The 24,669-nt window shown below is 45.7% G+C and overlaps 2 protein-coding genes across 4 annotated transcripts; both read left to right on the plus strand.

Annotated features, from left to right (window-relative positions):
* The first annotated feature begins 6,043 nt into the window (after positions 1-6,043).
* On the plus strand, positions 6,044-23,144 carry LOC111554440 (quinone oxidoreductase PIG3). 3 transcript variants are annotated; one of them, XM_023229988.2, is made up of 8 exons: positions 6,044-6,521; positions 6,864-7,006; positions 8,038-8,305; positions 10,158-10,370; positions 11,899-12,071; positions 13,725-15,008; positions 22,716-22,854; positions 23,025-23,144. In XM_023229988.2, the coding sequence occupies exons 2-6, from the start codon at positions 6,869-6,871 to the stop codon at positions 13,905-13,907; spliced, it is 975 nt and encodes a 324-aa protein (XP_023085756.1). In that variant the 5' UTR covers positions 6,044-6,521; positions 6,864-6,868; the 3' UTR covers positions 13,908-15,008; positions 22,716-22,854; positions 23,025-23,144. The 3 variants fall into 3 exon arrangements, with proteins under 3 accessions (XP_023085756.1, XP_023085754.1, XP_023085755.1); XM_023229986.2 differs by having other exon boundaries at positions 11,875-12,071; positions 23,025-23,092; XM_023229987.2 differs by lacking the exon at positions 6,044-6,521 and having other exon boundaries at positions 6,530-7,006; positions 11,875-12,071; positions 23,025-23,092.
* Positions 14,758-23,295, plus strand: SF3B6 (splicing factor 3b subunit 6). Its single transcript, XM_023229989.1, has 4 exons — positions 14,758-15,008; positions 16,989-17,107; positions 22,716-22,854; positions 23,025-23,295. Exons 1-4 carry the CDS (start codon positions 14,979-14,981, stop codon positions 23,112-23,114), a joined length of 378 nt encoding a protein of 125 aa, XP_023085757.1. The 5' UTR covers positions 14,758-14,978; the 3' UTR covers positions 23,115-23,295.
* Positions 23,296-24,669: the final 1,374 nt, after the last annotated feature.

A 24,669-nucleotide genomic window follows, 5' to 3' on the forward strand; every position in this document is an offset into this window, starting at 1 on the left:
TGAGATCATGCCATTGCACTCCAGCCTGGGCAACAGAGTAAGAATGGCTTGGAAGTTTTATATGAATGGCTTCTAGCTTTAATCAATGCCTTTTTGGCCTCTATTGCTTGGCTCATATGGTGCTTTCTCCTTTAATTTGTTGATGTTTTGGGGTTGTATTGATAGACTTTCCAATACTGATTTTGTATAGTCATAGGCAATATAAGTTGCTGAATTCCATTTGCTATTTTTTTTTTTTTTTTTAGGTGGGAGTCTGTCTCTGTCACCAAGGCTGGAGTGCAGTGGTGCAATCACAGCTCACGGCAACCTCCACTTTCCAGGTTCAAGCAATCCTCCTGCCTCAGCCTCCCAAGTACCTGGGACTACAGGTGTGCACCACCACGCCCAGCTAATTTTTGTATTTTTTTGTAGAAATGGGTTTTCACCATGTTGGCCAGGCTGGTCTTGAACTCCTGACCTCAACTGATCCACCTGCCTTGGCCTCTCAAAGTGCTGGGATTACAGGGCTGAGCCACCGTGCCGGCCTCTGCTAATTTTTTTTTTTTTCTTTTTGAGATGGAGTCTCACTCTGTAACCCAGGTTGGAGTGCAGTGGGGCAATCTCAGCTCACTGCAAGCTCCACCTCCGGGGTTCACGCCATTCTCCTGCCGCAGCCTCCAGAGTAGCTGGGGACTACAGGCTCCTGCCACCATGCCTGGCTACACCCGGTTAGTTTTTTGTACTTTTAGTAGAGACAGGGTTTCACCGTGTTAGCCAGGATGGTCTCGATCTTCTGACCTCGTGATCCACCCACCTTGGCCTCCCAAAATGCCGGAATTACAGGCATGAGCCACCGCGCCTGGCCTTTTTTTTTTTTTTTTTTTTTTTTTTTGATGGAGTTTTGCTCTTGTTCCCCAGGCTGGAGTGCAATGGCACAATCTCGGCTCACGGCAACCTCTGCCTCAAGCGATTCTCCTGCCTCGGCATGCACCACCACACCCGGTTAATTTTGTATCCTTGCTAATTTTTTAAAGAAATTTTTGTCTTTATTAACAAACCTTTGCTGCAAAAATAAACTACCCCCAAATCTTAACAGCTTACAACAGCAACAGCTTACAACAACAAATGTTTATTTCTTCCTTGGTTGCGACTCTGCTAGGCTGGTCCCAAGACAATAGATTGGATTCAGGGCTACCCTGAGTGTTTCTCACTCAGGGACAAGCTGAAATAGACGCTACCTGTGGGTGGCAGGAGGGTAAGGGGACTGATGGAAACTGACCATGCCTTCCTCACTCATCATTGACCAAAGTAAGAGACAGGGCCAAACCCAACATCAACAGAATGAGAGGAAAATACTCCACCCATTGGGTAGAAAGGAGTAATCTTGCTAAAAAATCTTCCATTTTTTTCTAGACTTTACAACTTGTTGCTGCAGAGTTTCACGTAATTTAATTTATTCTTCTTTTAATCACTCCTGCATCTGTGGTTATATCTCCTTTCTCAATCCCAGTCTTTCAGACTTTGGCTATCTCTTGTTCCCCAGCTCTAACTCACAATACATTTCATTCATGTTACTGCTTTTTATAAAGAACAAGCTGGGACTACAGGTGCCCACCACCACACCCAGCGAATTTTTGCATTTTTAGTACAGATGGGGTTTCATCATGTTGGCCAGGCTGGCCTTGAACTCCTGACCTCAAGTGATCCACCCCTCTCAGCCTCCCAAAGCGCTGGGATTACAGGTGTGAGCCACCACACCCAGTCCATTTCCCAACTTTCATAATTGGATACATTTCTACTAAATATAATTTTTTCCCCATATCTGGGAAACCACACTGTTTCTACACTCTCACACAGAACACTTTGTTTCTGACACTAGATATGCAGGTTTTATCCCACATCAACCAATTCTCTGACACAGGCTGGGTGTTCCACAATTCAATTCTGACACTCTCTACCTGGAGTTAGGGTCAGATCTCACAGATTAAGGGCTCAGTCCCACAAGGTTGCCCCCATTAAAGATGCCAACTGCAAATCCAAGCCTCCTACACTTCTGACCAACTGGCTGTATAAATCAGGGATTCTCATGTCTCCCTCCTTGGATTTGATAATTTGCTAGAATGGTTCACAAAACTTAGAGAAACATATTTACTAGTTTATTATAAAGAATATTATAGGCTGGGCATGGCGGCTCACACCTGTAATCCCAACACTTTGGGAGGCCGAAGTGGATGGATCACTTGAGCCCAAAATAGTTCAAGACCAGTCTGGCCAACATGTCGAAACCCTGTCTCTACTAAAAATGCAAACATCAGTTGGGCTTGGTGGTGCACACCTACAATCCCAGCTACTTGGGAGACTGAGGCAGGAGAATCACGTAAACCTGGGAGACAGAGGTTGCAGTGAGCCGAGATCACACCATCTCAATCCAGCCTGGGCGACAGAGCCAGACTCTGCCTCAGAAAAAGATATAGGAAAGTAGATAGATAGATAGATAGATAGATAGATAGATAGATAGATAGATAGATAGATAGATAGATAGATAGACAGATTATAAAGTGATGAACAGCCGGGTGAAGAGGTATGCAGAATGAGGTCCAGAAGGATCCCAAGTGCAGGAGACTCTGCTCCCAAGCCATTGGGGTACACCACACTACCTTCCCATGGTGGATGTGTTCACCAGCTGGGAAGCTCACCAAATTTCATTGTTCCAGAGTTTTTAGGGCCAGGCGCGGTGGCTCACACCTCTAATCCCAGCACATTTGGAGGCCGAGGCAGATGGATCTCCTGAGGTAAGGAGTTCGAGACCAGCCTTGCCAACATGAAGAAACCCCATCTCTACTAAAACCACAAAAATTGGCCGGACCTGGTAGCTCACGGCTGTAATCCCAGCACTTTGGAAGGCCAAGGCAGGCGGACTGCCTGAGCTCAGGAGCTCACAAACAGCCTGGGCTGTTGTAAAACCCTGGGCTGGTAAAACCCTGTCTCTACTAAAATACAAAAAATTAGCTGGACGTGGCGGCATGCGCCTGTAGTCCCAGCTACTTGGGAGGCTGAGGCAGGAGAATTGCTTGAACCTGGGAGGCTGAGGTTGCAGTGAGCCGAGAGCACACCATTGGACTCCAGGCTGGGTGACAGAGTTAAGACTCTGTCTCAAGAAAAAAAAAAAACAAAAACCACAAAAATTACCCTGGTGTGGTGGCTCACACCTGTAGTCCCAGCTACTGGGGAGGCTGAGGCAGGAGATTCGCTTGAACCCAGGAGGTAGAGGTTGCAGTGAACTGAGATCAGGCCACTGCACTCCAGCCTGGGCAACAGAGTGAGACTCAGTCTCAACAACAACAACAAAAAAGAGTTCTTATAGTGCGTAATCTCCAGTCCCTGGTTCCCCTTCCCAGGGTCTTTCCGGTGACAAGCTCATCCTGAAGTTATCTAGGGCCCCCACCCTAAGTCCCTTTATTAGCATAAACTCGAGTGTGCTCATAAGGGTTTGTTATTAATATAAAAAGTCACTTCTATCACATACAAAATTCCAAGGGTTTTAGGCACTCTGGACAAGAACAAAATATTATGATAAAGGACGCTTATTGGCCAGGCAGAGTGGTTGACGCCTATAATTTCAGTTCTTTAGGCTGAGGTGGGAGAATTGCTTGAGTCCAGGAGTTCATGACCAGCCTGGGCAACGTAGCAAGACCCTATATCTAGTTAAAAACAAAAGAAAATATGCCGGGCGCGGTGGCTCAAGCCTGTAATCCCAGCACTTTGGGAGGCCGAGACGGGTGGATCACGAGGTCAGGAGATTGAGACTATCCTGGCTAACACGGTGAAACCCCGTCTCTACTAAAAAATACAAAAAACTAGCCGGGCGAGGTGGCAGGTGCCTGTAGTCCTAGCTACTCAGGAGGCTGAGGCAGGAGAATAGCGGGAACCCGGGAGGCAGAGCTTGCAGTGAGCTGAGATCGCGCCACTGCACTCCAGCCTGGGCGACAGAGCGAGACTCTGTCTCAAAAAAACAAAAAAACAAAGAAAATTTAAAAAGAAAGAGATATTTATCCAGAAAATAATAGAGGTTTTAGGATTGCTATTGCAGGAACCCAGGACAAAGACCAAAAATATATGGTTTTTTTTTTTTTTTTTGAGATGGAGTCTGGCTCTGTGGCCCAGATTGGAATGCAGTGGCGTGATCTTGGCTCACTGCAAGCTCCGCCTCCCAGGTTCACGCCATTCTCCTGCCTCAGCCTCCCCAGCAGCTGGGACTACAGGCACCCGCCACCACGCCCGGCTAATTTTTTGTATTTTTTAGTAGAGATAGAGTTTCACCGTGTTAGCCAGGATGGTCTCGATCTCCTGACCTTGTGATCCACCCGCCTCGGCCTCCCAAAGTGCTGGGATTACAGGCATGAGCCACTGCACCCAGCCAAATATATGTTTCTTATTACACACTGCAAGATTACATCGACCAAGGACTCACCAAGATAAAATCTTAGGCACTTTCAACTCCTACTTTTACTGGGAGACTTTAGTATACTTAGTGGTTGGTATTATTATAATTTTTTTTAAAGTAATTCCTTGCATTTTAAAAGTTCTTATTTAACACTTACATTACACATTCCCCATCTATCTTAATCCATTCCATTTTCTTAATCCAATCAGTTTTAGTGTAGATTTTTGCAAAGTTCATTATTTACAACTATTTCCTTTCCATCTGCCTCTGTTCTAGGACATTTATTATTTGGTTCAAACCTTTCCTCAATTTTGGACAGATGCATATCCAGATGATGCGTCTCTGAATCCTTATACATCCTCAAACATGCTTTTTGCCCTAATAAGTGAATTATATCTTAATGGGGTATATTGAGTTACAGTCCTTTTCTTCTAGTCAATAGAGGCTAGTCTACTCTCTTCTAGTTTCCAGATTGCAGATAGAAACTTGCTGGGCACAGTGGCTCATACTTGTAATCCTAGCACTTTGGGAGGCTGAGGCAGGAGGATTGCTTGAGCATAAGAGTTTGAGACCAGCCTGAGCAACATAGTGAGACCCCTACACTACAAAAAAGAGAGAGAGAGAAAGGTGGGGGGAAGGAAGAAAGGAAGGGAGGGAGGAAGCCATTTTTATTTTTTAACCAATTGTGGGTAACTTATTCTTTCCACACTTGTTAGAACTTGAAATTTTATAAAATATAGGCATGCATTTTTGTTCTCATGAATCCATCCTTTAACTAGTGAATGTTTTCAATCTGTATAATCTGCTAGAATTTAGGAAAACTTATTCTTTTATTTGTTTAACTATTGAATCTTCTTCATCCATTCCTCTTCCTCCTTCTAAAATTCCTGTTATTCTTATAGCAGGGTCTCCTGAATTTTTCCTTAAGTCCCATCATTTTATTATTTCCATCTCTATAGGCTTTTGCTCTGCTGTGTTAAATAAATAATTATTCAATGATCTTTGTTAAAGCGCATTAAGGAAGACTTTATTTAGCACCATCACTATAGGTTTAGGGACCACTGCAATGGGTTGTTGCAGTGGAGGAGACAGGTCAGGATCAACTCTGAATGCATCATGGACAAGTGGGAATGTATGGCCAAGGGGCAGTGTAGGGGGTCAGTGGATGGAAAACAAGAGGCATCAGGGGTAAGGGGGATTCTATCTAAACTGACCTAACAGGATTCTTACTGAAGACAGGCCAGGGTGGTCGGATATCACTTGGGGGATGGTGGAGGATGAGGAACTTTATCAGATATTGAGAGTGATCAGATGTCAAGGATGGGAGGTTCTTACTAAAGCAGGAATTTACAAGGAGTGCTATGGATATGTAGTGGGGAGGAGGCCAGGGATGCTGCTAAACATCCTACAATGCACAGGACAATCTCGTACAACAACGAACTAGCTAGTCCAAAATGTCAACAGTACCAAGGTTGAGAAATCTTCATGTAGCTTTTACCCAGTCAAAATCGCCAGTATCCTTCTCCTGGGGCTGAACCTCTCCCCCGGGACTGTCAGGAGGAGGGGGCGTGATAAGGATCCCAGGACTGCGTTTTGCCTTCCTTCCCCATCCCCACTCTCAACGGCTCCTTTCTCTTCTCTTAGCAGCACCCAGCTTGCCCACCCATACCCAAGATGGGCAGGATGCCAGCCTGCTACATAAATGTGCCAAAAGCCTGGCCTTGCCTGGAAAATGGACCGATTCGCCTGCCAAGAGGTTGGGTCTCGTTCCCTAGAGAAGGAAGTTGCCTCTCCTTGCAGTGAGAGCTAGAATCGCACTTTCTGCCAAGCTGAGAGAAAGACTCTTTTCCAGAGACTAAAAGGACAAGAAAATCTGATTTGCTCGCTTCTAACTTTGCGTTTTAAAGGGGGAAGGAGGAAAGAGAGGGAGGGTGGTTCTGCTTAGCCCCACCCCTCCGGCTGCCCCAAGTCCTGCCGTCCATTCCGGTGGAGGCAGAGGCAGTCCTGGGACTCTGGGGCTCGTGCTGTGCCACCGGGACCTGCAGGAGCCAGAACCGCTCGGCGCCGCCTGATGCACGGGAGGGGAGCCGGGCCAGGAGTAAGTACCTCACACGGGTGCCGGGGACCCGGGTAGGGCTGGGGGATTCCAACTCAGAGGGAGTGTGATTTGCCTGATCCTCTTCGGCGTTGTCCTGCTCTGCCGCATCCAGCCCTGTACCGCCATCCCACTTCCCGCCGTTCCCATCTGTGTTCCGGGTGGGATCGGTCTGGAGGCGGCCGACGACTTCCCAGGCAGGAGCTCGGGGCCGCGGGAGACCAGGGCAGCGAGGCACTGGCTGGCAGGGGACGCCGCGGTGCCAGCCTGAGGCTGGGCTGCTCCGGGAGGATACAGCGGCCCCTGCCCTGCTCTGCCCTGTCCTGTTCTGCCCTCTGTCCTCAGAGAACATGTTAGCCGTGCACTTTGACAAGCCGGGAGGACCGGAAAACCTCTACGTGAAGGAGGTGGCCAAACCGAGCCCGGGGGAGGGTGAAGTCCTCCTGAAGGTGGCGGCCAGCGCCCTGAACAGGGCGGACTTAATGCAGGTACCCGGGGTTCAGCTGTGCCGGGTTGGGCGGGACTACCTCTCAACAGCATTCAGTGGACATTGAGCAGACGTGAAGGCGTGCACCGCCCCACACCCAACAGGCACATGCGCTGGGGCTTCCCAGACCTAAACCCAGGGCTCCCCTTTTGTTCATACAAAACAAGGGGGAGTATTTGCAAAGCAGAATCCACACCCAGCTAATCCATAGCCACTCAGGCCTCCAGATAAGGAGGGCGGAACTAACATTGTTGTGGGGTGTGGGCACACTTACTCCCCAGGCTACCCTGTTCATCGTCTTCATTCTACAGATAGGGAAACTGAAGGTCAGCAAGGTTAAGCAGTATGCCTAAGGCCATGACACTAGCAAGCAGAAGAGCTGGGATTCAAGCTGAGGTCTTTGTGGCTCTGAGGATCTCTTAACTCTTTCCACTCTGAGAGTCCCAGAGCTGACAGATGGCAGTACTCTACAAGAATTTTCTTCTGTCTGCTACTGATTTACTGACCTGGGCCCGCTGCATTGGTTGTGGTCATTCAGAAATGTGCATCAGAATCCCCTGGGGCACAAAAGAAACGTGATGGGGGCCCAGGCACATGTACTTTGAAATACTCCTCAGGTGGTTCTGCCACACACTCCTGGTTAAGTCCCTCTGCTCTACAGCTTCTGAGGACTGGGGTGAGTGAGCACAGAGCCTAGCGCTTGATGCGTGGGAACCATCATCAAGGTTCCTAATCCCATGACTATATTTTCCCCTGTCTGGGACTCAGTTTCTCCATCTGTAAAGCAAAGGGTTCAGGTGAGGTAAATAGCTAAGGACTCTACCAGTTATAACATCCACTGATCATGTGACCTCCAGTTTATTTGCATAAAACTAATGGCCTCTCCTTTCTCTTCTCCTGACTTACAAAAACCTGACTTCATCCTGAAATTTGTTTCTGAAAAAAAAAGAGGGGATGTTGGAAGGGGGCCAGGGGTGGTGACACACAGCTTTCTGATCATGCTCACCACTTAGTGCACTTCTTTCTCTGCAGAGAGAAGGCCAGTATGACCCACCTCCAGGAGCCAGCAACATTTTGGGACTTGAGGCATCTGGACACGTGGCAGAGCTGGGGCCTGGCTGCCACGGACACTGGAAGATTGGGGACGCAGCCATGGCTCTGCTCCCTGGTGGAGGCCAGGCTCAGTATGTCACTGTCCCCGAAAGCCTCCTCATGCCTATCCCAGAGGGATTGACCCTGCCCCAGGCTGCGGCCATCCCGGAGGCCTGGCTCACCGCATTCCAGCTGTTACATCTTGTGGGTGAGGAGGCCTCCATGCTCACTCCACACAATGCGGCTCAACACCTTCATAAATCAGCCACCTTGAATCCCAGCAATCCTCCAGGGCACTCCCAGGCCCTGCTGTACCACCTGTACTGTCAGGTCCTCAAACCATGTTAGAAGGGTTTAATGTTGAGGCTGAGAATCATGGTTAGCAGATAGAAGGTCTGGATAACACTAGATAAGAGACCTCTGTACACCTTAACACCGGAGGCTCAGCAGCAGTCCCAGCTTCTCAAAATCATGCTGAGCTTCTCTCTGGGGTCCCAGTGCAACAGATGGGGCCAATTGACTCATTTATTCCTCCCCAATCCCATTAACGACAGTCAAGAACTCATATAAGGGAATCTAAGAATTCCTTGTTAGGAATTTTTGTTCCTTGTTCCTTGCCTTTAGACAGTGCAGTGTGACTGAGAAGGCAACATATGCATAAGATCAGATGACCATAGAGTTTAGAAGGATAGCCCTGTCTCTAACTACAATAGAAACTGGAGATGGGAAAAGATGGTGTGGACAAGGGTAGTTAGAAGGCTTTTTGGAAGAGAAGGCTTTGAAGGGTGGGTAGACTTGTGAAGGACATAGGCATGCCAAGGTGGCCTAAGAAAGAGTATCGGCCAGGCAAGGTGGCTCACACCTATAATAGTAGCAGTTTGGAAGACGGATCACTTGAGCCCAGGAGTTCGAGACCAGCCTGGGCAACATGGCAAAACCCTGTTTCTACACAAAACACAAAAATTAACCAGGCATGATGGTGCACGCCTGTTGTCTCAGTTACTCAGGAGGCTGAGTTGGGAGGATCACCTGAACCCAGGAAGGTCAAGGCTGCAGTGAGCCATGATCATGCCACTGTACTCCAGCATGGGCAGTAGAGTGAGACTCTGTCTCAAAGAAAAAGTAAGAGTAGGCCGGGCCTCGGCTCACCTCGGGAGGCCGAGGCAGGCGGATCTCGAGGTCAGGAGATCGAGACCATACTGGTTAACACAGTGAAACCTCGTCTCTACTAAAAATACAAAAAATTAGCCAGGCGTGGTGGCGGGTGCCTGTAGTCCCAGCTACTCAGGAGGCTGAGGCAGGAGAATGGCATGAACCCAGGTGGGTGGAGCTTGCAGTGAGCTGAGATCACGACACTGTACTCCAGCCTGGGTGACAAAGTGAGACTCTGTCTCAAAAAAAAAAAGGAAAGAGTATCAAGGTGAGACCAGCCACTGCATTCAGTAGTGAAGGATGACTATTGTGATTTGTGAAAAATGAAGCTGGGGCCAGATCATGGTGTCCTTGAATATCAAGCTGTCTGGACTCAATGCAAAAGCCAATGGAGAAGCACTTCACATTTTGAGGAGGAATAACGTAATAAAAGTGCCACCTTAGGAAGAAGAGCCTGGTGGTTACCTGTTGCCTGGATCAGGAAGACCAGCTGGAGGCATTTCAGACTCTACAAGGACTGGCTTTGGGTGGTGGGTGACCATGGGAATGGTAGTTGTTCTTACTTATTCAGGTGTAGGTCAGAGATGTGCATTTTGGTGTTTTATCATAGATAAAATAGAGATTATGGATGTGACTGCTTATAGCCCTGTTTCAAAAGGCTGTTTTCCACTTTAGTCAGAGGAAATAAGACAAAAAAGGATTGTCAATATGCTTTTTCTTTCTCCAAAGAAGAAGATGGTTTGTATTTGAGTCACAGCATCCCACCCCCACCCCACCAAATAAAAAAGGAAAAGCAAAAGATCGATTTGGCATTTGGTGCAACGGTCAGGTGATCTTGATAGAACATGCCTGTGTGGGGAATATGTAGTAGTTGCAAAGTAAAGAGAACCCTGTACTTTCTGTCACAGGAAACGTTCAGGCTGGAGACTATGTGCTAATCCATGCAGGACTGAGTGGTGTGGGCACAGCTGCTATCCAACTCACCCGGATGGCTGGAGCTATTCCTCTGGTCACAGCTGGCTCCCAGCAGAAGCTTCAAATGGCAGAAAAGCTTGGAGCAGCTGCTGGATTCAATTACAAAGAAGAGGATTTCTCTGAAGCAACACTGAAATTCACCAAAGGTAAACAACTGTTTCTACAGTTCAGCAGGAATTTAAGAGATGATTAAATAAAATCCCCACCAGTCTCAAAGTTGCCAATGCTGTCTATCAGTCTTACTCTACTAAGTGCTCAACAGCTGCCCTGGCCAAATTCTAGTACTATGGTATTTGACCACTGGAGACAGGCAGTCATATTTATATCTAAGATGGTTTCCATGTGCATTCTTACAAGAGATAAGATTTATCCACACTTTAGACCACGCAGATTTGGTCTAGAATTATCCAGCACCTTTTCTTCCCAACCAGCCATTCTACACTTAGTTAATAGGAGACTTGGAGGCAGAGACAAGTTTGGAGCCGGGCATGGTAGGGTTGGGTGACAGCACCCTAAATGAGTGAGTAGATGTGCACACTGCTGTATTCCAAAGCCAGATGTGTCTATTTTTGGCTCATCCCTTTCCATTTTTCTTTTCTTTCTTTTTTTTGAAATGGAGTCTCGCTCTGTCACTGAGGATGTAGTGTAGTGGCTTGATCTCCGCTCACTGCAACCTCTGACTCCCAGGTTCAAGCAATTCTTACTCAGGAGGCTTAGCCTCCTGAGTAGCTAGGATCACGGGCGCACCACCACACCCAGCTAATTTTTGTATTTTTAGTAGAGATGGGGTTTCACTATGTTGGCCAGTCTGGTCTTAAACTCCTTACCTCAGGTGATCTACCTGCCTCAGCCTCCCAAAGTACTGGGATTACAGGCATGAGCCACCATGCCTGGCCTCCATTTTTCATGTGAGTAGAAAAGGAGGGCTGGGCACTGTGGCTCATGCCTGTAATCCCAGCACTTTGGGAGGCCGAGGCGGGTGGATCACGTGGTCAGGAGATAGAGACCATCCTGGCTAACATGGTGAAACTCCATCTCTACTAAAAATACAAAAAATTAGCTGGGCATGGTGGCAGGTGCCTGTAGTTCCAGCTACTCGGGAGGCTGAGGCAGGAGAATGGCGTGAACACGGGAGGCAGAGCTTGCAGTGAACCGAGATTGCACCGCTGCATTCCAGCCTGAGCGACAGAGCGAGACTCTGTCTCAAAAAAAAGAAAGAAAGAAAGAAAAGGAGAGATGAAACCAAAGCTAGAAAGCCTATAATTCCAATAACCCAGTGCGGATACTTCCTAACTTCTATGTGAACAACTAGCCTAGGCTGGGCCTCCTGTATTCTGTTTTAAATCATGTCTGGGTGTCAGTGGGACTGTACTCATTTTGGCATGAGAGGAGACCCTAGGCCATGGTGCCCCATTTCCCCCTTGCTGTAGCTAGGCATCATAAAGGGTGATCTTCACACATGCTGTGATAGAGTTCCGCTATCTAAACTCCATTTACAACAGTTCTTCAAGCAGTATTTCTAATTCCAACCTATTGATTTACCACTTACATCTGTATTTATGTCCATAATCCACAAATATACCATGGTATCTTATTTTGTACCAAGCTTTCTATATCTGACTAGCATCAGAAATCTGTTTCCTATGGAAGGTGCTGGAGTTAATCTTATTCTAGACTGCATAGGCGGATCCTACTGGGAGAAGAACGTCAACTGCCTGGCTCTTGATGGTCGCTGGGTTCTCTATGGTCTGATGGGAGGAGCTGACATCAATGGGCCCCTGTTTTCAAAGCTACTTTTTAAGCGAGGAAGTCTGATCACCAGTTTGCTGAGATCTAGGGACAATAAGGTGAGTAATGAATGAAAACATGTGATTTAACCCCGAAAAGTGTGGTTCATTTACATTACCCCGAGAAAGGAAGCTCTACCTTAGGTTAGGGAGGTTAGTTTCTATGAAGAAATCTCCCCCTCTGAAGATAAAAAGGGAACCCGATTTCAGAGAACTGATTCAGATTGGTCGATAGAGGCTTCAGTATCATGAAAAGAAGTGTAGCTGATACTTCACACGTTATCTGAACATTCTAATAGAATGAACAAAGCACTGACCATATTAGGAAGTATTTCAAGTAGTTCCAAGACTTTGTTTTCAAAGGCAGAATTCATCTCAGTGTGTTAAGAAAGACTCTTAAGTGAGTAAAAAATAAGTAAGCCTTGGCCTTCAACAGATTATAGGTTCCATGCCGGGCACAGTGGCACTCGCCTGTAGTCCCAGGTACTTGGAAGGCTGAGGTGGAGGACTGCTTGAGTCCAGGAGTTTCAAGGCTTCAGTGAGCTATGATTGCACCTGTGCATAGACACTGTACCCCAGTGTGGGCAATATAGCAAAAACACATCTCAAAAAAAAAAAAAAAAAGATTATATGCTCCTGAAATATTCCATCTGGCAGTCTAGCAGGTACCAGCTTTGGGAATGTTTCCACCATAGGGTTTTGCACAAGCTGAGGGGACAGGAGAACTTAAGCATCCTTTTTGCACTGAGCCTATATGAGTCCTATCTGTGGCTGCCTCCTGGGTGAAGACCCTTTATTTAAAAACAATTCTTAGGCTGTCAGTGACACTAACATTATACTTCAGGCTTCAGTCTTTATCTGGTACAGAAGTTACACATCTGGAGGTACAGAGGAGCCAGAGATCACCTGTAACCCCGCTTTAGCTCCTATGTGGTCTCTTCGGCTGGATTGACAGGAGAAAAGCATGTACTTTTTTTTTTTTTTTTTTTTTTTTTTATGGAGACAGGGTCTTACTCTGTCACCCAGGCTGAAGTCCAGTGCCACAATCAGCCTCCTAGGTAGCCAAGACAAAGGCATACCACCATGCCTGGCTTGTATTTTTTATAGAGATGGTTTCACCATGTTGCCCAGGCTGATCTCAAACTCCCAGGCTCAAGTGATCTGGCCAAAGTAAGATGCTTTTGTAATTTTTAGACAAAGAACAATAAATTTGAGAAGAAATAAGACAAAATCGGGCTGGGATAGTAAATTTCTAGGGAAGTCACTAGGAGATATATGGGGGTGAGGGGCGTAAAACTAGTGGAAGATAAGGGTTACTTCCTTAAGTGTACTTATTCATTTCCACTGTTTCCAGCCCTGTTTCCAGTCTCCGGTGATAAGGGCTATTTTCTTGCCCTAGTATGGGGAGGGTGCCCCTCCCACAGGAATCTTTATGACTTGCTACATGCAAGAGACAGGTCAGCTATCCTTTTCTGAAACTACAATTTCTCCGTTTTCACCTCAAAATAAACAATATACCTATCAGACATATTCTGAGATGGCACATCACTCCTTCAGGGGTATTGCACACACATGCTAGGAAGTGAGGGGTTAAGTGTCTCCGTGTGCTTTTTCAGATATGTGGTTTCAGAGAGAGCAAGAAGGCTGAGGAGGATGAGGAGGGTGGGGTGAGGCTCTCTCCCCAGGCTGATGCTCTCCTTTCCCTTGTCTTAGTACAAGCAAATGCTGGTGAATGCTTTCACGGAGCAAATTCTGCCTCACTTCTCCACGGAGGGCCCCCAACGTCTACTGCCGGTTCTGGACAGAATCTACCCAGTGACCGAAATCCAGGAGGCCCATAAGTACATGGAGGCCAACAAAAACCTAGGCAAGATCGTCCTGGAACTGCCCCAGTGAAGGAGGAGGGGGCAAGACAGGACGCGGCCACCTCAGGTCTTTCTAGAGCAAACCTGGAGAAGATTCACAATAAACAGGCAAGAAACCCGGTGCTTCCTCCAGAGCCGTTTAAAGCTGGTCTAAGGAAATAAAGAGTGGACTGGAAGGGTGGCACGCGGACTGCGGCCGCCGCGGCGGGGTTGGGGAAGGAGTCCGGCGGGCGTCGCAGCGGGGATTTCAGAGGCCGGATCAGCTGAGGCTCGACCTGAGCGCCCCTCCAGGGTCGGAGGTTCTGGGTATAGTTACAGCGTCAGCCGTGACACAAGCCGCCAGAACCCCGCAGACTCCGCCTTGAGCACGGCTAGGGGCTCAGGCCCACCATCGCATCTCCCGCACCTGCCCGCGCGCCCAGCACAGGGGCACCACAGCAGGCCCCGGCCCTACCGGCTACTCACCTGGGCCCCACCCCACCTCTCACCGCCCTTCTCCGCTCCCACCACCTCCCGCTACACGTCTGGGCCCCGCCGAACCTCCACCATCCTCCTCAGGCCGCGACCACTTCCGCTACTCACCTGCGCCGCACCCCACCTCTCACCCCCCCCCTCCTCAGGCCCCGCCCCCTCCCGCTACTCACTTGGGCCCCTCCCTACTTGTCATAACCCTCCTCAAGCCCCGCCCCCTCCGCTCCCCAATTACTCACCTGGGTCCCGCCCCAGCTCACCGCCCTCCTCAGGCCCCGCCCCCTCCACCCAGGTCCCTTTGCTCAGGGAGGGCCTCCCCTACCGGAACATCCCGCCTTTTGGAGGCTACGCCCCGCCCTTTACGCTACAGAGCCCGGAAGTGTCTTGAACTCGCGTTTCCATCTTCCGGCCTCGCGTCTCAGGCTCGGTTTTACCCAGAAGTGTGTTCGAAGGGGGCTGCTACGTCAGCGCGCCTCGGCGTGAGACAGCGCTGTTCCGCTGTAACAGCTTCCGGCGGGTCCTGGATGTTGATGTCCTGTGTCTTGCGGTGTAACGCCTGAAACCGAGCTAGCTCCGGAGGGGTCCGGAGGAATTTCAGTATCTGCTACGGTAACCTTATCAGCCCGCCAAGATGGCGATGCAAGCGGCCAAGAGGGCGAACGTGAGTACTGGGTGTTCTGCGGAGGTTGGGAGAACTTCGAGTTTGACTTTATTAGCGGCGTGGATCGGAGCATTCTTGCCCCTCCCCCGTCCCCAGAGCGGAGAACTCCAGAATTCCTATCTTGTCAGCAAAGACACTATCCTGGCCCCATTCTCAGAGATATGCTCCTTGAGCGACATTTCTGCCCCCACCCCTTTTGAGAGTTCCTTAGTCTCTACCCTAGTGTCAGTGATAGTGTTACCCCTGTAGTCTCTTTGCTTGACCTGCACCTAAGGACCTGGCGTTAGGATTATCTCCTTGGCTTAAAGTCGATAGCGCAGAAGAGTTCTCAACCAACTTAATGGTTCACCAACAACTGGGGCCTGGGATTCCCCTCAGATCTTGGAGCTTTTCGGATCCTTCATTAATATATTAATTAAAACAATATTTTTTTAGCACCTACTATGTATTCTGCTTGCCATGTGGGACATAATTCATCAGTTATATTTATTGAACAGCTACTATGTGCCAGACACTAGTCTTACGTATTGGGAATACAGCCGTAAATAAAACAAGCCCTTCTGCTTACATTCTAGTGTTTGAGAGTGCAGTGTTATGGAAACTTAAAAAAAAAAAAAACTCAAAAGAGAGATTAGTCAACTGTAAAATGCTTAGAGGTATACGATGAAGTTAGGGTATGCGAGGTGGCTCATGCCTGTAATCCCCGCACTTTGGGAGGCTGAGGTGGGAGGATTACTTGAACCCAGAGATTCAAGGCTGTCTTGAGCCATGATTGTACCACTGCACAGCACTTCAGCCCAAGAGACAGAACAAGACCCTGACTCAAAAAAAAAAAAAATCGAAAAAGAAGAAAGAAAAGACAGACAATTGACCATTGGATATGTAACTGGAGACTTTTGGTGACCTTGATGATAGGAATCATTTCAGTGGATGAAAACTTGATTGCAGTGGAATGAAAAGATGGTGAAAGTTGAGAAAATGGAAACAGCAAAGACACTCTGTCCATGAGTTCTCATGTAAATAGGAAGTAGGGAAATTGGATGATAGTTGACTTTTTTTTTTTTTTTTTGAGACAGACTCTCACTCTGTTGCCCAGGCTGGAGTGCAGTGGCGCAGTCTTGGCTCACTGCAACCTCTGTCTCCTGAGTTCAAGCAATTCTCGTGCCTCAGCCTCCTGAGTAGCTGGGATTACAGGTACCCACTGCCACACCCGGCTAATTTTTGTATTTTTAGTAGAGACAGGATTTCTCCATGTTGGATGGGCTGGTCTCGAACTCCTGACCTCAAGTGATCCACCTGCCTTGGCCTCCCAAAATGCTGGGATTACAGGCATGAGCCACCGCACCCGGCCAGATAGTTGACTTTTTAAAAGATGTGTGATATAGGTGTGTCGTTATGCCAATGGGAGCAATCCAGCAGGGTGTGAGAAACATGATATTGAAGAAAGATAGGTTAAGTCCAGAAGTGGAGGTTTTTAGCAGATGAAGGTTGGCGTAGTAATAGAGGAAAAGTAGTTGGATATAGGTGAAAAGTATTTACTAATTGGTCATGTCTGTTTTCTCCGGGAAACAAGAATCAGGGTCATCTCCTGGGATAGGCAGGGAAGAGGGTACAGCCCAACTCAGGTGTTAGCAGGACTGATGGTGGTAAGGTTTGCAAAGGCCTACAGATACCCACTCCTATGCCTGGCTAATTTTTAAAATTTTTTATAGAGATGAGGGTCTCACTGTGTTGTCCAGGCTGGTCTCAAACTCCTGGTCTCAAGTGATCCTCCCACTTTGGCCTCCCAAAGTGCTGGGATTATAGGCATGAGCCACTGCACCCAGCCTCTTGTTGCTTTTTCAAAGATCTTCCCATTTTCAGAAACATCAAATTATACCTCTTATTCTTGGCTTTTTATTATTATGTATCATTAAGAATTTTTTTAAATGGTAGCACTTCTGCCCCAATTATAATAACAATACACATTTCTCATTTTAGATTCGACTTCCACCTGAAGTAAATCGGATATTGTATATAAGAAATTTGCCATACAAAATCACAGCTGAAGAAATGTATGATATATTTGGGAAATATGGACCTATTCGTCAAATCAGAGTGTGAGTCTTACTGAGTCATTTAAAGAAAATGATAGCATAATCTGTAATCAGAATTTTAGCTGACGATGAGGCCACCCTGTGTTGTGTGCGGTGCAGCAACCCTTACCAAGAGCCTAGAGACTAGCAGATTGAGATCAAAGAGATGAGATCTTTTTGAAGGAGGGAAAAAACCTACTGAGACCCTAATGATCCGCTCAATGAGAGCCAAGAAGAGGATTTGAGTTTCCTCAAAGCATTCATTGAAGTAATAATGAATGCTTTGAGGAAACTGGTTGAGAAAGGAAAGAACTAACATTTATTGCCTACCCATTATTTGTAAAGCTAGCTGTTACACTATGTTTTTTTGTATGCAGTAGCTCTATAATTTTCTCAACAATCATCACTGTCTCTTTAAATAACTCCAGAATTTCTGAATAAGTAGAAAAGTATAAAAGTAACAGAAAAAAGTGATATTTTCAACTACAGCTCTTTCAATTGAAGATTTGAAAGTATAGAGGAAAACATCTAATTACAAGCATTCATGTTTTAATTTAATATAAAGATTGGGGCTCATACCTTCAAGTGACATTTACTGGACATCTACTGAATACCATTAACCATAATAAGTGCTTTTATTTGGATCAACAAAACTATAGCCCTGAGAGTAAAGTACCTTTCTAGTCTTACAGTGCTTAGTGGTAAATTCTTCTGACTCTAAATTGAACCTCTGCATTACACAGTACCATACATAGCCCCTGATACCCTAACTCATATGAAAAGGCTAGTGACTTAAGAGTCCATCTGAAAGGATTTCTAAAGCTTTTATTTTTAAAAAAGTATTATTTTACCCCAGTAATGACTACATATAAAGTTTTTATTTCTAGTCAGAATTCTGTGTTGTATGACTTGAGAGCTCCTTCCTGGCTTTAGGACTATGAGGTCTTGAGGGCCCTCCTTTTGAATGACACGGTCCCTCCAGAGAGTAAACCAAGAGCTGGAAATACATGATCATTGGTACTCAGATGGGGATGAAAGTGAACGTGTTACAGACCAGCTGTCCTTTTTAGGAGGTCTCAGTCCTTTGAGCATCTGATAAAAGCTTTAGACCATCTCTACAGAAGAATGCATACATGTTGCATATATTTCAGGGGATACACGGACTCTAGGTTAAGAAACCCTGCTCTAGATATATAAAGAATGGTATACAAGGTCAGGAGTTCAAGACCTGCCTGGCCAATGTGGCGAATCCCTGACTTGGGGATCAGGAGACAAGATTCTACTTCAGGCCTTGTTACTAGCCATGTGTGTGACTAGTTGCCTAGGTTTTTTGGTTTTCTGTTCAAGTATGAGATAATCTGGGTGGTGGCCTTTTAGCTTTTAATGTGGAAACAGCATGGATTGGTTGTAAGGCCTGGGTTAAAATACTGGCTTGCCTACTCTTATGAAACTGGAGAAAATATTTAACCTTATCTGGGCTTCAGTTATCTATGAAATAGTCTTCCTAACCTACTGTCTTAAGAGAATTTTAGTTTGAATGAAATTAGACAGTGTCTCTGAAGGTACTTTATCAGTTTTCCTTCCCAGTGTACATTAGCCACTCCTCTGCTCCTGTAGCATTTCCATGTGTCTCTCCTAGGTTAACACGTGGTTTTGCTGTTGTCTCTATACTCATCTGTCACCCTGGGCAGGCTGTGAGTTCCTCCAGGGCTCATACCATATATTATTTTTGGTTTTGTGTTGATAGCACTTGTGCGATACATGGTAAGCACCCAATGTATACTAAATGAATAATATAGAAAATAGTAGAAGAGGCCAGATGCGGTGACTCCAGTCCCAGCACTTTGGGAGGCCAAGACAGGCAGATCACCAGAGATTAGGAGTTCGAAACCACCCTGGCCAACATGGTGAAACCCTGTCTCTACCAAAAAAATACAAAAATTAGCTGGGCATGGTGGCACGTGCCTGTAATGCAGTTACTCAGGAGGCTCAAGTGGGAGAATCGCTTAAACCTGGGAGGCTGAGGCTGCAGTGAGTGAGCTGAGATCACACCACTGCACTCCAGTCTGGGTGACAGAGTGGGACCCTGTTTCAAAAAAAAGAAAAGAAAATAGAATAATAATATAAAAAGTGGTTGTGATTGGTTTATAAAGACATTATAAAGTTTATTGATAGTTACTTAATGAAAGGATGCTTAAATCAGTGAAGTTAGAGAATGTTTCAAAAAGCCAAAATGAAAGGACAGGGAATAAAGCAGGGGCATCTTAAGAAGAGTGCAGAGCAGCTCAGAACGTTTGTGCTTCTATTTTCCTTGTATCTGGAATGGTTTTCACCAGCTCATCTCATGCCTGGCTCCTTCTCATTCTTCAGGTCTCAGCTTCAGTGTCACCTTTTCAGAGAGTTTTTCCCTGACCACCCTAGCTGAAGTAGCTCCCTGTTGCCCTATCTGTTACAGCTTTCTACTTCTTTTATGAAACACTTTGTTTTTTTTTTTGTTTGTTTGTTTGTTTTTTTTTTGAGATGGAGTTTCACTCTTGTTGCCCAGGTTGGAGTACAATGGCACGATCTTGGCTCACTACAAACTCTGCCTCCCAGGTTCAAGTGGTTCTCCAGCCTCAGCCTCCCGAGTTGCTGGGATTAACAGGTACCCACCACCATTCCTGGCTAATTTTTGTATTTTTAGTAGAGATGGGGTTTCACCATGTTGGCCAGGCTGGTCTTGAACTCCTGACCTCAGGTGATCCTCCCACCTCGGCTTCCTAAAGTGCTGGGATTACAAGCATGAGCCACCGTGCCAAGCCGAAACATTTCTTAAGATTTATAATTATTTCAGGGCTGGGCGCAGTGGCTCACGCGTGTAATCCCAGCACTTTGGGAGGCCAAAGTGGGCAGATCGCAAGGTCAGGAGTTTGAGACCAGCTTGACCAACATGGTGAAACCTCGTCTCTACTAAAAACACAAAAATTAGCTGGGTATGGTGGCGCGCGTCTGTAATCCCAGCTACTCATGAGGCTGAGGCAGGAGAATCGCTTGAACCCCGGAGGTGGAGGTTGCAGTGAGCCAAGATTGCGCCACTGTACTCCAGCCTGGGTGACAGAGTGAGACTCCGTCTCAAAAACAAACAAACAAAAAGGATTTATAATGATTTCATATTTATGTAATGTCTTTCTACTGCCTGAATATAAGCTTGAAGGAAGGAAGGGATGGTGCTTGTCTTTTTCACTATTGTATTTCTAGTGCCTGTCACAGAAAGAACATAGTCTATATGTGTTGAATAGGTTAGTAGAAGTTTAGGGTACAGGAGCTTAGGTCTAAATTATAGATTGAGAAACAGCTGTTTTTCTGTTCCATTACTATGATCATGCTTTATTGTATACCTGGCACCTGGCACTAGGGTGACCAACCTTCCCAGTTTTCCCAGTACTGAGAGATTTTCTGGGACACTGGACTTTTCAGTGCTAAAACCTGGACAGTCCCAATCAAATCAGGATGATTTGGTTTGACCCTACCTGGCATGTAGCAGACACTTGGTACTTTGTATTTTTTAAAACTCTTTCATACTTGTTGCCTCTTTTGATTATTAAACCCACATGGAAGGTAGGGCACGTGATAGAGCCTGATGGCACTGGACAGGTGAAGCAGCCGAAGCTCAGAGAGGCTAAGTTACATGCTTAGGTGTTCTTATTCCTACTCTAAGATTTTAATGCCAGTCAAGGAAATTGCAGCACTTTGGGAGGCTGAGGTGGGTGGATCACTTGAGGCCAGGAGTTCGAGACCTGCCTGGCCAACATGGCAAAGCCCCAACTCTACTAAAAATACAAAAATTAGTCGGGCATGGTAGCGCACACCTGCCCGAGAATTGCTTGACTCTGTCTCAAAAAAATAAGAAAATAATGTTAGCTCAGTGTCCAATACGTGGTAGGTACAAAGACATGCTTTTAAAAGTTCAAATTATAGTACAGTAGGGCTGGGACACTTAAGATGGAGAGTCTTTAAAGTGGGGTTAGTGTCTATCCCTATTCTAGTTCCTAAGAAGATATAAGAGGAAGAAAGAGAGTTGCTTTGTTTTGTCTTGAGCTTCCTGGACAAAGTGTGTGTGAGAGAATTGATAGGAGAAAGTAGATCTCCACTTTTCAAAGGCATATTAGCATCTGCCTTATGCATGGCACTAAAGGAGTAAATGAAGTACGCATAAGATCACCTTTGCTCTTAGGAACTGAAAATCTTGTTAAGTTTTTAAAAGTCAAAAGCCTGAAAGTTGTTAAGACTTCCCAGAGCCTAAAGAACATTCTAAAACCCCTTGTCAGGCCTATACAACCTGACAAAGTGAGCGCATTCATTGACAGTGGCACCCTCCAATCACCCGCAGTACCCTATACCTTTTCAGTTTTACAGGAAGCACAAGCTTGAGCAGGGCCCAGACTGTAGTCTTGTCCTAGATCAAGTCTAGGCAGCTACCTCCTCTTCCCATGGCTCCACTGCTTTTACTCAACCGTATGTAGGGACTGTGGCAGATGGAGAGTCAGCCCACAGTCTTAAACCTCATTGCACAGTTGCACTGGGTAGTTGGAACACAGATGGAGGCAAGGGGGCCATCTTGTCACCCAGAGCCTGAACTGAGTGAGACCTCTATCCATTGTCTCCACTAACAGTCACATGGCCATCTGCTGCCTGCAGTTTAGTGTTCCATTGCGCCTCAAACCTCTCTTCTTCCCAGAGGAAGTTGGTGAGGTGAAGGAAGGAAGTGGCCACGAATACCTACACTAACAGCAACCCCGTATCCATGAGTAAGGTCAGCTTCCACTTCCAGCCACCTTCCAGCATTCTACCCTGGCTCACAGATAACCCTATCCACAAGCACACTTCCACTCCCATCTTTGCAGAAGCCTAGCCCTTCTCCCTAGCCACACAGCTGTATCACGCGTTAGCATTTGAGTTGTATTAAAAATGAATGTAGACCGTTTGTGTTGGCCCATGCCTGTAATTCCATCACCTTGGGAGGCTGAGGCAGGCGGATCACTTGAGATCAGGAGTTTGAGACCAGCCTGGGGAACATGATGAAACCCTGTCTCTACTGAAAATACAAAAATTAGCTGGGCTTGGTGGCACATGCCTGCAGTCCCAGCTACTTGGGAGGCTGAGGCACAAGAATCACTTGAACTTGAGAGGCAGAGGTTGCAATGAGCTGAGATCGTGCCACTTACACTCCAGCCTAGGCAACAGAGTGAGATTCTATCGCAAAAAAAACAAAAACAAAACAAAACAAAGACATCATAGAGCCAGTCAGGATGGCAAGAGCACCTGTAGTCCCCACAACTCACAAGGCTGTTCTCTGTAGCAGCTGTGTTCTTAGTATTCCTGATGTGACAGTCAGCTTGACCTGTAGATATTTTACTTAAGATAAAAGCGAAAAGCAAAATTACCTAATTCAAGAAATTACAGGTTTATCCAGTATATCTATCCGTGTTTATTTCCTCTAATTGTTTCAGGTTGATTTCAAAATACTTAACTAAAAACATATTTTAATTTACTGTTTTTAAAAGACAGTTACCAGTTTAAAAGACAGTTCTGTAAGTCAACTATCAATGCTCGGTAAATGTATATCTTAATTAAATTTGATTTAACTCTCCAGGGGGAACACACCTGAAACTAGAGGAACAGCTTATGTGGTCTATGAGGACATCTTTGATGCCAAGAATGCATGTGATCACCTGTCGGGATTCAATGTTTGTAACAGATACCTTGTGGTTTTGTACTATAATGCCAACAGGGTAAGTATAGCAAAGTTCTCATTGTGTAGTGATCTCATTTGAGAATTAGTGTAGAACTGTACTGTGATGATATATGTCTACTGTGACTTTGTTTTTTTGGCTAATGCTATTGATGAAATTCATTTGGCTGTAGATTGGTAATTTAATTTTGGTGCTTACCACATTTCCAGGCATTTCAGAAGATGGACACAAAGAAAAAGGAGGAACAGTTGAAGCTTCTCAAGGAGAAATATGGCATCAACACAGATCCACCAAAATAAATGTTTTCTACATTTTCATTTTGGACTAAATCCCATGAATGACAATTTTCCACTTTTTTTTTCCTTTTTAATTAATACTAAATATTGTGATTTCTAATTTGAGGTTCAACATGACCTACTTGAAACTTTGATACATATTAGAATACATTGTGTTAATAAACTTACAGCTTTTTGTGAAACACCTCAATCTTTTCTCTTGAACTTTCCCTTCCTGTTTGATACCAGGAAAAAACAGTTGAAGCTTATCAAGAATTGTAGGTGCTCCTAGGGATTCCGTGCTTCTTGAAAAGAGGACCTCTTAATGTAAATTCTTCATGCCTCCAGGGCCCGGTGCAGTGCTTAGCCATCAAAGGAACTTGCTGTTTATTGAATGTCTATTAATAATTAAACCTTCATAACAACTCAGTGAAGATAGGTATTTGCATTTTGCAGGTGAGGAAACCAAAGCTCATGATGTTGGTTGAATGAATAAAATGCTAACATACAAAGCTGGTGTGGTAACAACCAGTTATTAACCAAGCCTTTACGTGTGAATAATGCTTGCTTTATAGTTAACAAAACACCTTTGTCAATATGGGTACCCTTGTCTTTAGAACAGAGGTCTATTATAGAAATGGTCATTTAGATGATAGTACATTGTTAGAAACCTAGATTTGCCTCTTTAAATTTTTTAAAAAATTATTATGGGCCGGGCGCAGTGGCTCAAGCCTGTAATCCCAGCACTTTGGGAGGCCGAGACGGGCGGATCACGAGGTCAGGAGATCGAGACCATCCTGGCTAACACGGTGAAACCCCCGTCTCTACTAAAAATACAAAAAAAACTAGCCAGGCGAGGTGGTGGCGCCTGTAGTCCCAGCTACTCGGGAGGCTGAGGCAGGAGAATGGCGTAAACCCGGGAGGCGGAGCTTGCAGTGAGCTGAGATCCGGCCACTGCACTACTGCACTCCAGCGCGGGCGACAGAGCGAGACTCTGTCTCAAAAAAAAAAAAAAAGAAAATTATTATGGGTACATAATGGTTGTCACATTGGTAGAAATTTGAGAGCAAGCTGCTTGGGTAGTGGTGTTTGTTGTTATATGTCTAAGATTGTATTTATGTAGCCTTTTCCTTTAGTTATTAAGCATCTGTATATATTTTGGACCTTAGTTCATAATATATCTTTACCATAAATAAAATACTTAATGCTCATTCTTATTATCATAAGTTCCCATGACATGGAAATAGTATGGTTATTACCCCATTCATCATCATGGCAGCTTGGGAGAATATAGCCATGATTTGCTTTTTATTGCTTAGGCATGGACCAAATGGAAAAACATGGACTAATTGTTTTGTGTGTAATTGGAACCTAAAATCAATTTGAAGGGTACATATACTAAATCATTTCAGTGGACAAAGAGCATCAATTCTGCTTTTAATTGTATCTGAATGTTTTTTGAAAGCAGTGTAAGAGAGTAGAGTCATTTCTAAGGGTGGGCAGATAAGAAAGGAGCCACAGCTGTAATTTTCTTTTGAATGCTTTTATGAGTGCATTATTGGTTTTTGTAATGCATGAT

This window comes from Piliocolobus tephrosceles, chromosome 15 (assembly GCF_002776525.5).
Source record: "Piliocolobus tephrosceles isolate RC106 chromosome 15, ASM277652v3, whole genome shotgun sequence".
Taxonomy (NCBI): domain Eukaryota; kingdom Metazoa; phylum Chordata; class Mammalia; order Primates; family Cercopithecidae; genus Piliocolobus; species Piliocolobus tephrosceles.

Bases quoted from the DNA above. Each gene is read 5' to 3' on its own strand.
- LOC111554440 (XM_023229986.2), top strand. From the start codon at position 6,869: ATGTTAGCCGTGCACTTTGACAAGCCGGGAGGACCGGAAAACCTCTAC. The intron at 10,371-11,874 runs GTAAACAACTGT...TTCCTATGGAAG, and splicing joins AACACTGAAATTCACCAAAG to GTGCTGGAGTTAATCTTATT. The intron at 12,072-13,724 runs GTGAGTAATGAA...CCCTTGTCTTAG, and splicing joins TGAGATCTAGGGACAATAAG to TACAAGCAAATGCTGGTGAA.
- SF3B6 (XM_023229989.1), top strand. From the start codon at position 14,979: ATGGCGATGCAAGCGGCCAAGAGGGCGAAC. The intron at 15,009-16,988 runs GTGAGTACTGGG...TTCTCATTTTAG, and splicing joins AAGCGGCCAAGAGGGCGAAC to ATTCGACTTCCACCTGAAGT. The intron at 17,108-22,715 runs GTGAGTCTTACT...TTAACTCTCCAG, and splicing joins CCTATTCGTCAAATCAGAGT to GGGGAACACACCTGAAACTA.